General features: G+C 41.6%; 1 protein-coding gene across 1 annotated transcript in view; it reads left to right on the top strand.

The window, feature by feature from the left end:
* The first annotated feature begins 115 nt into the window (after positions 1 to 115).
* epha6 (eph receptor A6) overlaps positions 116 to 13,372 on the top strand; it is a 231,697-nt gene continuing 218,440 nt past the window's right edge. Inside the window, exon 1 of the mRNA XM_066706008.1 lies at positions 116 to 2,371. Coding sequence (XP_066562105.1) covers positions 2,251 to 2,371 — 121 coding nt within the window. The 5' untranslated portion in view covers positions 116 to 2,250. The remainder of the gene's footprint in view (positions 2,372 to 13,372) is intronic.

Genomic DNA, 13,372 nt, shown 5'->3' with positions numbered 1-13,372 from the left:
GGAAATATATGCACAGCTGATTATTAATCATTTACTATTTTTTCTAGTATTATTTCCCGTTTTTTATTATGTAAAAGCACAGACAAAATGAAGCAGAATTTAACATAAAGCAAACACAGTAAAAATCAATAAAGTGGGAGTTATTTCACAATATTTTCTTTTACCTGTTACTGTAAACAATACTTTTTTTAGTTTGTTTGTTTGTTTTTTTTCCAATACTGGATCTTTCAAAAAATCTAAAGTCTGGAATGGTATCTACATTTCACAAAAATGGCACAGAAGGAGTGGGGGAGAGATTTGTGATTGAGTTTGTGCAGCTACTTTGTTTCTGATGGGGAGGAAAAAAATGTTCTGCTGAAATCAATGACATACAAATCAAAGCATAGCTTAAGGCTACATTTTACAGAGACTGATATTGATGAGGTGTAATGGACCATGACTGCAAAGATAAAGATGTCTCAACCTCTAAATTCAAAATCCTGTTTAAATATGTGTTGGCACAAATGGAAATGTTTAGATGCTCCAAGAGGGTAATTTGACTGATTTAATTGGGATATGGTGAGTACCCTGCAGCTTTCCAAAATCCGAACCAGGAGGCTGATTAAGCCCAGAATAATTGTGGTTCCCCTGCCTTTATTGTTTTTAAATGACACTGCTTTTTCATGTATGTAGCTAAACTGTCAAGGAACAAAATATCCCAAATTATCAGATATCCGAGTCTCGGACACACCTGGGAATAAGCCCCTTCAACTGTGAGAGGAAAGAGGTTGTTGAAATCAGGATTTTGATGCAAACAACAATAAAGTCTGTGGGAATTTCCCCAAGATATGTCTAGAGGAAGGATATGCCTTTGTTCACTTCTGGAAACTTCTTCTTCTGAATGACCCTGACCTTTGAGGCTCTAAAACGTGATCGACGGCATCCACACGCACTAGCTGTCATGTTTCTGATGGGATATTCTTCTGCAGACTCTGTGCTAACCAAGTGGTTTATTGTACCTTTCCATTGTGCATTTTCATAGCACAGGCTGATCCCTGCTTATATTTTAGGACAGAGACACTGGTGCTGCATAGGGGTCAAACTACAGGCATCACATGCAGGGTAAACACTAAAGTGGGATGCTTAATAATGCATCACACTATACATATACACTTCATATGCAGGATACATGTTTATACAATGAAAATGACAGTTTTGTTCATACTCTGCAGTGACTATCCATGTATGCATCTCCTCTATATTTGTATATGTATGTATATAGGCCCTGTACATATTTTAAACCTCCAGTCTTTACAAATGCTACTAAAAAGTCTAACAGTACCGCATATGCACGCACAGTATATATTTCACCAGCTATCCACTGGAACACAGAGGAGGGTCTCCCTGGGAAGAGTTTGAACAGGAAACGATATTCACATGCACCCTGAACTAAAGCCACCAGCCTTCAAGAGCCCAGAGCAGAGCCTGCTGACCTGCCTTCACTCCTCTGCAAATCTGCAAACCCAGATTGCGTTGTCTTGTCAGCTAACACCCTCTAGTGCCGAGCTCCCAGTACAGTCGGCTCCCTGTCAGCGCCGCGGTGTCTGCCTCCCCGGCTCCTGGATTGTAGCTCCCTGCGCCCAGGTTGTGCAGTTTTGTGCACCACAGCAGGTTAGAGCAGACCCTCTGTCTGGTCCGGAGCCCAGAGCCTTCCCTGGCACCTGCGTCCCAGTGCGCGCATCCTGCCATCGCAAACGGGGCATCGGGGACAGGGAGGAGGCGCACCGAGCAGGGGAGTTGTGTTCATGCGTTAAAAACAAGAGCATCAACCTGCCCAGGATTCAGACAGGGACCCGAGCAATAACAGCATCAGCCGCAGGTACTGGCGTGGTGTTTGAGAGGAAGTTGGAGCAAGCCAGAAGGTTTTATTGCATCTCTTTTCCCTATTCCATCCGTGCGCCCTAGGAAGCGGCGTTTTTTGATCACTGTTGTTTGCAGATGATCTTATTTCAGATGCAGCGACTCAACTTTTTATGTATGCCGGCTACCATTTAGTGTATCGATTGATTGATTGATTGATTGGCTTGAATGGTTGCACCTGTGCGGGGCTGCTGGCTCATTGATCCAGCCCGTCCTGTGGATTTGCTACAGCACCGTGTCTGGAGCGAGTGGGTGGACGGGGGGCAGCGGAGGGTCTTGCTCTCGGTGTGAACGTTGCCCAGGGATTTTAACACATCTGGAGGAGATACACGTGGGCTTTCCTCCCTGTTGATGGCCGCAGGATTGCTGGGCTGCTCTGTGGATGCTTTAGAAATGGGGTTTGGAGTAAAATTGTGCCTCCTGTTCCTGCTGCCCAGGCTGCTGTTCACGGACTCCAGCCACAGTAACCAAGGTAAGCCGGTGGACGGAGCGGGGGAGCTCCAGATTAATTGATTGATTGATTGATTGATTGATTGATAATACATCTGCATTTTCAGTAAAGTTTGTTATTAATGTACAACATCTTCCACAAATAGAAAGATGCACAGTGCTGGTGTTGCACACAGACGCACAAGCAGGCGCAGTACGTGTTTCTGTGTGACGATGCTATGAACATTTCCATCACCAGTATTACATATACTTCTTCATTATTCTTATTATTTTCATTTTATTATAATTTATTTTGAGTTGAGGGTATGGTGAGGGGCGTAACTTATAAGCACATATTGCGACCTTGGTGTTTCAGTTTGAACTGTGCACCTGGATGAGACGCATACAGAAGACACACGTATATTGTTTATTCATCTCCCAGTTGCGTTTTTAATATTTGTGCTGCATCGACCGATTGAATTGTATTGTAGGAAACGCATGCAACCCACTTCAGGACTATTTCAGTTTCCAGATGTAAACAGGACCCTGCGCCCGTTTCAATTCAGGTGAGGTATCTGGTAAAGTATCTGCAAAAACACCGTGGAGAGACGGGTCGACACATAAGGTTTTTCCACCACGTTTACACACTGCTTTCATCAAGGGGTCAATCTCAGACGTGGCTAAAATCTCACATTTATAACACAACAATTCCTCCAAACACTATGTCTAAAACCTCCAATTTCTGAAACAACCATTAATCAAAACACAATGTCTAAAATCTCATTTCTAATCCAACCATTCTTCAATCCAATGTCTAAAACGGAACCATAATCATTCACATTGCAAGACAAGCATTGTAATATAATTATTATCAGTAGCAGTAGTAGTTTTAATGTATTTACAAAACACTTAATGCAACACTTTACAAGTTAAAGAACAATAACTCCTACAGTGCCAATATAATAAAACTGCTGTCAACGGGAGTAGTTCAAGTAAAAGTACTTTAAGCATTATAATAGTATGGGTGGGGGACTTAATTATGTATTGGATAATGAATTAAGTATCTAACAGAGAGACTATATGACTAATCTACAGTGTCTTGAATATAGAAGGAAAATAACAAACATACAAGCATGCAGTCCTGCCTGGAAAAGACTTAAAGTCCCGCAGTTAGATTACATGGTTAGTGCACTTAGAGGACCACAGTATATTGATTGGTAATCAAACAGAAATAGTTCATTATTTAAAGAGATGTGTATTTGCTGGCTCTGGTTTGTGACCTTGAGAATTAACTTGATAATGTAAATTCTGCGCAGTAAAACTTTCGACCTGGGCTACTGCTTCAGCACCAACAAAGTTGCTGGATCTGTAATACAAGCATTTTGTAAGTATATACATTTAAATGTCATTAAAAATACAAACCATGCATTGCAGCAGAAGAGTTCAGATGTTTTGTTTGAGACACAACTTACATAAGAAGCACAAGGACACAGAAGTGGGTCATCTGTAATTGCCCATTTTGTGGACAGTTAATATTGCTGTTATTCTAAATCACATGGCCAGGTAATCCTGCATAATGTACTGTAGTTTAAGTATAGCATATTCTGACCATATATAGTTATATTTAGTTTTACCAGCTGCTCCAGTTATCCGAGTATGTCTGACTATTCTGAGCATTCACAGGGCTGACTCTTTTTGTTTTGAGGCATCACTGTTTCTTCCTTTCTCTTTTTTGAATTTGCCTAGACAGCTTGTCACCATCATAGCAGAAAAAAAACAACCCTCCTAAAACAGATAAAATCATGCTAATTCATTAAAGTCAGATTGACTCATATAATGGCACAAATTAATAGAAGCTGGCTTCCTTCTTATCGCTGTTGATAACTGATGTCGCGTGATTGCAAATTAGGTGGGAAAGATGCTGTATCAGTGAAGCAGATAACAGACATGCAGGGGAACACAGGGAATGTTAAAACAGAGATGTACATGCCGCCGGTTTTTAACCTGGTTCATGCAAGCTGTTGGTTCAGGTTCTGTGAGAGAGGAGAAATGCTTCACTGAGCATTCAATCTGCACTGGCCAGCTCTGAAGGTGTTTGATCCGCCTGATCTGGGTCTCCGACTCCTGCAGGGGTCATGCACTGAGCTGGGCTTTGCTCTGCTTCTCACACAAAGCTTTGCTTCCCCTGAAGTTTTCCAATTCCATCCAATTCAATGTGTGTCTGTTTTGGGAGTCATTTTATTTATTCATATTTCAGGGGGGATAGACTTCCCATATGAAGGCTGATTAACAATGGCCTGGATCGCATCAAAGCTTTACCAATGACGAACTCAGTTCTTGGTGGCAGGTTTTCCCGTGGGGGAAGGAAGAAGCCTCTGGCAAACGGCAACCCTCGAGTAACGGGATTGCAATTTGCGATGGACAGGTGGGCTGCAGTTGTCGTTTAACAGGGTCTGTCGTGTTCACGGTGGATTTGAATGTTGTGTAATGTTTATATACAGCTCTGGAAAAAATTATAGACCACTTAACTTTGATTTCTGAACTTGAAGTGGCCTCTTAATTTTTTCCAGAGCTGTATATCATTTGCCTTTCTTTGCTCAGATCTGCTCTCACCTTCATGTGAGCTTTTACCTGCTAGATCTGACAAACACCTACTGTAGGTTTGGACATGGCGCTGCTTAAATTGCAGCAGTCACTGCATTGGAAGTACAGGCTATTATACAGGGGAGAATCCTAAAATAAAAGTATTTTCATCATACTATTTAATTAAACTATTAGATTAACTATTTAATCAAATCTGATTTAATTATTGTTTCTCCCAGGCATTCTCCCTCACATTTTTATTTCTCAAGAAGCACAAACTACTGCCAGCTTCCGTGCTGTGAACTGAATGCTTTCATGAGAATTGATGAAGCCAAGGACTGTAGTGGTATGAAGATATTGTGCAGTGCCACCTCTCACTTTGAATCAGCCTGTGTTTCTCCACATACCAGTACTGTGTTTTGGGGGCGAACAGTTTTTGCAGAATGGAGCACCTGGCTATCAGGCCTTTAATCTCTGTTAAAAGCACTTCTCTCCAGAATGATTTAAATACTTGACTGCAGTACTGTTGTGCACCTCGGTAATCAGTGCTGTTTCAGTAGGCAGTGCCATTTCCATTGCTCAGTATATATACACACGCATATATTGATGCTGTGCTGGGCAGCGCGTTGAGAGACCGTCCCGATCTGCCCGGCACCTTCCCAGATCCCAGGGGGAGGAAATTACCCGGGGAACACCTAACCGGCTGCTCCCTCTATGACTGGCTCCCCTCCTCGATGAAACAGGGGCCACAGGCTTGCTGCTGAGGAGAGCGAGAGCCTGTTTTTGTTGGCGCTGAATTGCTTTTTGTTGCGCGAGGCACACATTTTGCGCTTTAATCTCGGAGCCCGTGTGTCTTTATTAGTCATCCATGTGGAGAGGGACCAGATTCGGTGTTTAGTTTAGGCTCAATAGGTTTTCTCTCTCAGGTTTGTATGAAATGAAAGCAGGTCTTTGCACCCAAACCCTGCTGTTTGTAATATAACTGTCAGTAGAAACAAGAGCTATATATAATAATGGTGATAATAATAAAAATGCATTACAGTCGTCTTTATAGGGATGCATGTTTATGCCTTCCATCCGTTGTTCTCCTGGACAGCGGTGCCTGTTTGATAGTGTAGCCTGAGTGATTGAGTGGGATATCAATCACATCTGACGCAAGGAAGGAGAAGCGGGGAAGGAAGCGCGGCTGTGGGCTGCTGTTCAGTCAAAGTGTTTCAGCTGAGAAACCAGTGAAAGGAGATGAATGAAACCCACAGCCCAAGTGTCTTCATTTAGAAACCTGTATAACACGAGACAGAACAATAACGACTGCGAAGTAATGCAGTATGTATTATTAAATATATATTTTTCCTGTGGCGCAGTTATAAAGCTGTGAACTGCTCCAAGATGGCAGAAGGGTTTGTTGTCTGTGTGAGATTGTATTGATTTTCCCCTTCGAGAGCGAATTGTGTGCTTGTGAAAGACACTGTTTGTGTTCTTAATCAAAATCAGATCTCACTGAGACATATTTAAGGATTTGTTTGGATGATGCACCAGCAGACTTGTATTTCCAATTACTGAAACAGAAACCCACAAATTGATCAAAGTTCTCATAATTAAGTCAGCCAACTGTATTCGTAAATATCTGAAAATAAAGTCTGGCATTTCTAATCTATTTAAAAATGAGAGTGGATTTAATTGCACAACACGCACTCAGTCAGATACAATAATGGCATTCATTTATTTATTCTTTTGCTGTTTTTAATCTAAGTTGTTTGTAATCATTTCTTTGAGTTACTTTGTTCGTCGAGAGGCCGTTAATGACTTTGCCAGGTCATGTTCTCCGCGTGTTTCAGGCGTGTTGTTTGCTGTTTGATTCAGAGTCTTTCAGACATGAAGGCCCAGACCAAACTGAAACCTTGTGAGTCCCAGAATTACAAATGTGAACCCAGTCATGGTTAAATTGATTTTCAGAAGCCAATTTCGACTACTACGTACATATATAGTTGGGCTGGATACACATTTGGTCTAGGTTATAGTCTACAAGGGAATGATCTGGTAAGAAAGGCAATCCTCTTTGGTGTGAAAAAGTCCTGGTTGAGCTTGACTGTAAGGGATGCAGATTCAAACACAATCAAACCTCATTCTGGGATGTTTCCAGGTGAGCTTTGTGAATCCACTCTGAAGGCAGAATAACTGAATTGAATGCGACGCCTCAGCGCTTTGCCCAGTTTGAGATCCGACAGTTCCACAAAATTATATACTTTATCTACTTAAAATTGCCTTTCTCTGCTTTGTAGTCGATATCGGCCATAAAAAGTGAAGATAGCTTCTATAAAGCATTGCCAGCTTCGACAGCTGTACAATAGTCGGGCTTCAGAGCTGAAATTTGTTAAAAATACAACAATGGCTGCACTATCATTCAAGTTTGAAATAGTCCTATTGATTTTACTCACACCCTTTGGAACGGAGCTCCGAGGTTTTATTTTATTTTTACGCTCACGGTTCAGCACAACTGCGGTTTGGACTCTTTCAAGAAACAAAGTGCAGCAAAAACAACTGAGTTCAGTAAGGCTATCTCAGGCTTATTTGAATACTTTTACATTTAATGACTGTGGTGATACATTTCCCTTGCCTTACTAACCTTAAGAATACATGTATAAAACATCTTTTGCTGGGCCAAAGCCAAATGGAAACTCAGTTCATACCTGTGAGCTGGGCTTTGTTAGTGCGTTAGTGGCCGCCATTGCCCGACAGCAGAGAGAATTTAATTCTGAATGCCAATTAAAGTTCATTCAGCTCCAATTAGGGTGCATAGATACCCTTTTGTTAAGTGGAAATGCATACCTTCTTAGCTGAATCTGCAGGCCATGTAGTTCCTCTGCGTTCCTCACGGTCCCTTCTGAGGTGAGATGGGTCTTGGGGGGTTTTCAAGCTTTCTCAATGCTCGTGCCACTCATCATTTCACTTGTTCTTGCTCTATTGGTTGAGGGAGATTTAAAGACCCCAACGTCTGCTAGGAAAACGAAGCTGAGAAGTTGACAGCGTAGGATGATGGTCAAGTGCATCCATGATGGAAGTAAGACTTCAATCTGTTCTTTATGGTTTCTGGATTTAGTTTGCTGTTTTGATTCTTGAACTTTGACCACTTTCGAATTGAATCTGTTGAGTTCCTTGGTGTGGTTTGTGTTTATTCTTGTTGTTGTTCTTCTAAACAGCTTTGTAAGGCTTGCTTGGAGGGCACTATATAAATGTGCATTGTATCATATAGCTTTGCTTTGATTAATCACGTGACAAGCTTGTCAGCAACCTGCGTTACTAGGGAATAAGACAATGCAATCTTTCAAAGTAAGAAATGACGACCGTAAAGAATTGCAAACATAGAGAACAGTGTGAGCTGGGCCATGGAGGTAGAGAGTAAATATGACGGATAGGGCTTGACTCCAAAGCGCTGTTCGAGAGCTTGGCCTTCTCGCTGTTCGTTATTTTTATCAATACTTGGCAGTAGGTGGCGTGCAGAAGACTTCCTCCGCATTGAAACTGAAACGGACACGATGGAATGTGTTCATTTGTTTCTACTCTCTGCACTTCTCTTATTCAGCCTCAGTGTTTCTCCGTCAGTGCTTTTTAAATGCGTTTCAAAAGTGAGAAAGGAAAAAATACTATTGTGTTCACTTCCCACTCTGCACCATTCAGTGTGTCATAACATTGACAGTATTTCATATCTAGAGTATTGTTCCGTGTGGAGTTCGTCACAAGTCATGAGTGTCGCACGCTGTGACAGGTAGCACACACACAATACACACAACAAACAATCACACTGAGAAGACTGGAGCAGACTTATTTCACAACTCTACAAACGTTTTTTTACCATCCTGATTTAAAGGGAGTCAGCGTCCAGCAATTTTCTTGTCGTTTTCTACAGCATCATCTGTAATTTTCCTAAATAAAACGTATGGAAATATATAACTACATATTGTTTGTGTTCTTGTCAGTGAATTAGATTTAACAAAGAGGGCACAACACAGCCGTGAAGTGCTTCTTCAAACACAAATGTGTAGCAATTCGGCAGTTATGCATTGTCAATAGTTCAGTGGGACTTCGGATGATGAGGGTCCTTTCATCCCGCCAAGTGGATGTTTTGTGTAGTTGTCATCGCCTTTTGTTTTCTTATTTGTGAAGGAGCTGGTGGTGTTCAAGGTTATAGCAAACCCGAAAGCGCCAGCACCATCAACCATCAGCAGCGTGCCGAGAGCAGAGAGGGTTGTGCGGCGAGCCTCTCGTTCATTAGACCGCTCGAGATGCCGAGCACATCTTTGATTCTGTCACTATGGAAATGTTTTTCGTGTACCTTTTTCGGAAGATGATCGGTGATTGATGGATAGCAGTGTTTTGAAGGAGGGCAGGGAGGGATTGAACATTTCAAGCTTGGACATGAGACGTCCGTTGTGTAGTAGAGAGACGTGTGCTAAATCATACAGTAAACATTTGTTGAGAATCATAAGGGAGTCACAACTTTCTGCACAAACAAATACCTATTGACTAATAGTATTGATTGATTACAACAGATAAGCCTTGACAATATTAGAAATTGTCAATAATAAGAAGCATTGTATTATATTTATGTGTTTTTATTCAACGTTGCAAATACACAGATTTATCTACATGTAAACTTCACACTTTCCCTGCCAGGCTTGTGCTGCCAAGTTACATTAATGGCTTCAGTTTATTGACTGTTATGTTCTTATAAATAAATAATCTTTGAATTTGCACCAGAGCCGTCCGCAGATTAAGTGTCAAGTCTGTTTGTCAGATGAGCCCGTTCACCAGGAGGGATGCCGGTCCCTTTAATGCATCCGTTCCCAGGCGTAGCTGCAGCTTTGGGAGAACCTCCTGCTCTAGGACTGGAGCCAACAAGGACTTCTCTGCCTTTAACCCTTTCCGCTGCGTCTGATGTCCTCTGGCTCTGCAGCTTTGCCGTGGTGAAGCTACCCAAGATCCACACAGCGTTAAGGATGAGTCTTGACAGGCCAGCGAAGCAAACGGCTCCCACTGGGCCCTGCTGCTCCACAGCTGTTTGTGGGTTGTGTGAGGAGCACTGTAGGAGCGGGTCTCCCATGCGTGGCTCACTTCACTGTGCGGACCTGGGGTGTCACTCCTGGACTGACCCTGTGACCTTGGGAAGGAGTAGTTCATTTCATTGACCACTGCTCTCCTACGATGCCTCCCGGACGTGCACACTTCCTGTTTTCCTCTCTACATCTCTATACTTCCCTTCAAAGCTTGTGAGATTGTGATTATTGTACAGCTCTGGAAAAAACTGAGACCACTCCAAGTTCAGAAATCAGTGTTAACTAGTCTCTTAATTTTTTCCAGAGCTGTAAAAAAAAACAGATTCTTAATTTTTCTGTCCAGTTATTCTGTGTTCTGCATTCACCACTGAAAGTCTCTGGATAAAAGAGCTGAAGGGATTTGTGATCATCCAGCTGTGTTGCCCCTAGATTTCTTTCCTGTTGGTCTGGTCCCCTGAAAGATATCCCCTCAGACGATCATAGCAGGACTTTTATAGTTTTACAATAACAAAACAGAGTGGCATGGTCTTACCTTCAACCCTAAAAACTGAAGTCCACTCAATACAAAACAAGAGACACTTCTTCACACAGAGAGGCGTCACAATCTGAACAAACTCCCCAGCGATGTGGCTGAAGAGACAATTTGGGAACATTCACAAACAGACTGGATAGGATCCTTGATCACTTAGTTAGTAATGGACACCAAACGAGCACGATGAGGTGAATGGGCTCCTCTCGATTGGACACTTTCTTATGTTTCTAATAGTATTTTTAAAATAATTAACAACCAAAACATATTTTTAGATTAATATCCCACGCTGATGGTTTCATGCTTGAGTAATTTCTCATTAACCATCTTTTAAAAGCAAGAACACAACAAACTGATATACAAATAATGAAATAAACACAGTTGTAAGTTTCTGTTGCAAAGTTTCACTTAACAGGTCACTTCTGCACAGTGCTTTCTCCCTTCTATATTTTTTAAGGAAATACATTATTATTCGAAATGCAAAGTAACTGTAACTTAATGTTTGAAGTTGACTTGTGCTGTCATAAGTAGGGCGCTTTCATTTGATCTGTCCTCTGCTGATTAACATGTTGGAAACATGATGCTGGAATGTATCAGAATTTCTGAATTGATGACATTTCACTGATGTGTCTGTAGTCTGTGTTGACATCCGTCCCTAAAGGTCAACTCATATTCGCTGTTCAGGCTAATCTCTGCTTGGTATTTGGAAATTAAATCATGAACGATAATCTCAACCTTAAACTCGTCCCTTGTTTCTTAAACTATGGTAGCTTTTGGAGGAAAGCTGCTTAAAAACATGTAACGCCCAGGTTATTGTACAAATTAATTAAAACCCCTGCAAGCCTCTCATTGTTTTGGTTGTGACATTAAGAATGCAAAATGTCACTTTCCATCCAGCCGGACGGCAATATTGACAGCTGTGTTCCCTGAGAATCCCTGGTTCTCCGCAGTCGATAATTTTCATCCAAATTTTATTCAAGCTGTGCTTCTATCTGCTGATCAGACTTTTTTTCCTTTTAATTTGCATGCTTTGTTTACTTTACTGGTAAATGTCACGGCTACATTTCTTTTTTTCATTACTCTGAACAAGATCAGATTTTTTTTTTAAATGTCACTCTACAAAAAAGAGGAGGCCCTTCTTTTAATCTTGATTGGGGTTGCTGGCTGTAAATCCCATAATCATTCACGAATGACCCCTTTAATTCATCTCCGGAATGCTGGATCCCCATGGCTCTTCAAATAAAGACGTGCGTGGAGGCCTGGGGGCAGGTCACCCACTCCTGCAGTCTTTCCAGTGTGGGAGGTGAAGTTATTGATATTTTTGTTGACTGTGGGTTGATGATTCAGGCAAAGAACTGCCCTCATTTCTCTCAGAAGTTAAAATACCATCAGGGCTGCAGATACTTTGAATTTGTGTTCAAACACTCTGGCCTCCGAAGTGTTGAGATCACCGAAGGAGGATCAGGGTCCTTTTTTTTACCTCAGGCACAAGTTTAGTTTATTTCCTGGCAAAAACCTTTGTAAAAAAGATTCTCTATGTTTTTCTAATCCTCTGCAATTAATTTGTGATGGCTCATTTTTACAATTTGCTGCATTTGTTGTTGTTGATGTATAGGAAAACAGTTTGATTAGCACCTGTTGTCTCTATTTGTCTCCTGTCGTTTTTGACTTTTTTTTATCCTTTTAAGAACATAAGAAGAAAGTGTCCAATCGAGAGGAGGCCATTCGCCCCATCATGCTCGTTTGGTGTCCATTAATAACTAAGTGATCCAAGGATCCTATCCAGTCTGTTTTTGAATGATCCCAAATTGTCTCTTCAGCCACATCGCTGGGGAGTTTGTTCAGATTGTGACGCCTCTCTGTGTGAAGAAGTGTCTCCTGTTTTCTGTCTTGAATGCCTTGAAGCCCAATTTCCATTTGTGTCCCCGGGTGCGTGTGTCCCTGCTGATCTGGAAAAGCTCCTCTGGTTTGATGTGTTCGATGCCTTTCATGATTTTGAAGACTTGAATCAAGTCCCCACGTAGTCTCCTCTGTTCCAGGGTGAAAAGGTTCAGTTCCTCAGTCTCTCAGTAGGACTTTCCCTTCAGACCTGGAATAAGTCTGGTTGCTCTCCTCTGAACTGCCTCTAGAGCAGCGATATCTTTCTTGAAGTGTGGAGCCCAGAACTGTCCACAGTATCCAGATGAGCTCTAACTAGTGCATTGTACAGTCTGAACATCACTGCCCTTGTTCTCAATTCTGCACTTTTGACAATATACCCTAACATTGTGTTTGCCTTTTTTATTGCTTCCCCACATTGTTTGGATGGAGAAAGTGATGAGTCTACATTAAATATTGCTAGTTCCCCTTTCACAAGGCCTATAAAGTTATGTTTTTCACAGATATTTTTCCTGATCGATCCATTAAAACATTCAGACCTTTTAATACTGTTGGATTGTAATTGCCAATTCTCTGCTCACTCCCAAATCTTTGTTGCCAGAGAACGGTGTTCTCCCTTCATAGTCAGCTTGTCATGAAAATGTAAATTGTAACTAAATTGTACTCAAGACTCAGCTTCTACCTGTAGCATTTAAAACTACTTTTATAAAGGTACTACTTGTGCTTTGGGCTAAAAATTGGCCTGTAACTCTGTGGCCTCTGTCCAATTTACCCTGATTTGGTTCAGCTGTTTTATATCCACGTGTCACAATGCACTCTTCGGAGAGGAAGACAGCTCTGTCACTTTAAGGTATTGTGCCAGAAGTGTTGTTTTTTTGCCCTGCTCTGCCTCATTAAAAAGCATCATGCCGTTTGTCGAGCTAATCTTGAAAACATGCTGGAAAGCGTGTCTGAACCATTAACTTTGAATTCCAACACAGAAAGCAACATTTTATTGGAACTG

The sequence above is a fragment of the Amia ocellicauda genome, chromosome 6 (assembly GCF_036373705.1).
Source record: "Amia ocellicauda isolate fAmiCal2 chromosome 6, fAmiCal2.hap1, whole genome shotgun sequence".
Lineage (NCBI taxonomy): Eukaryota > Metazoa > Chordata > Actinopteri > Amiiformes > Amiidae > Amia > Amia ocellicauda.
Note: the sequence above shows the minus strand (reverse complement) of the source record. Positions and strands in the feature narration are given on the sequence as shown.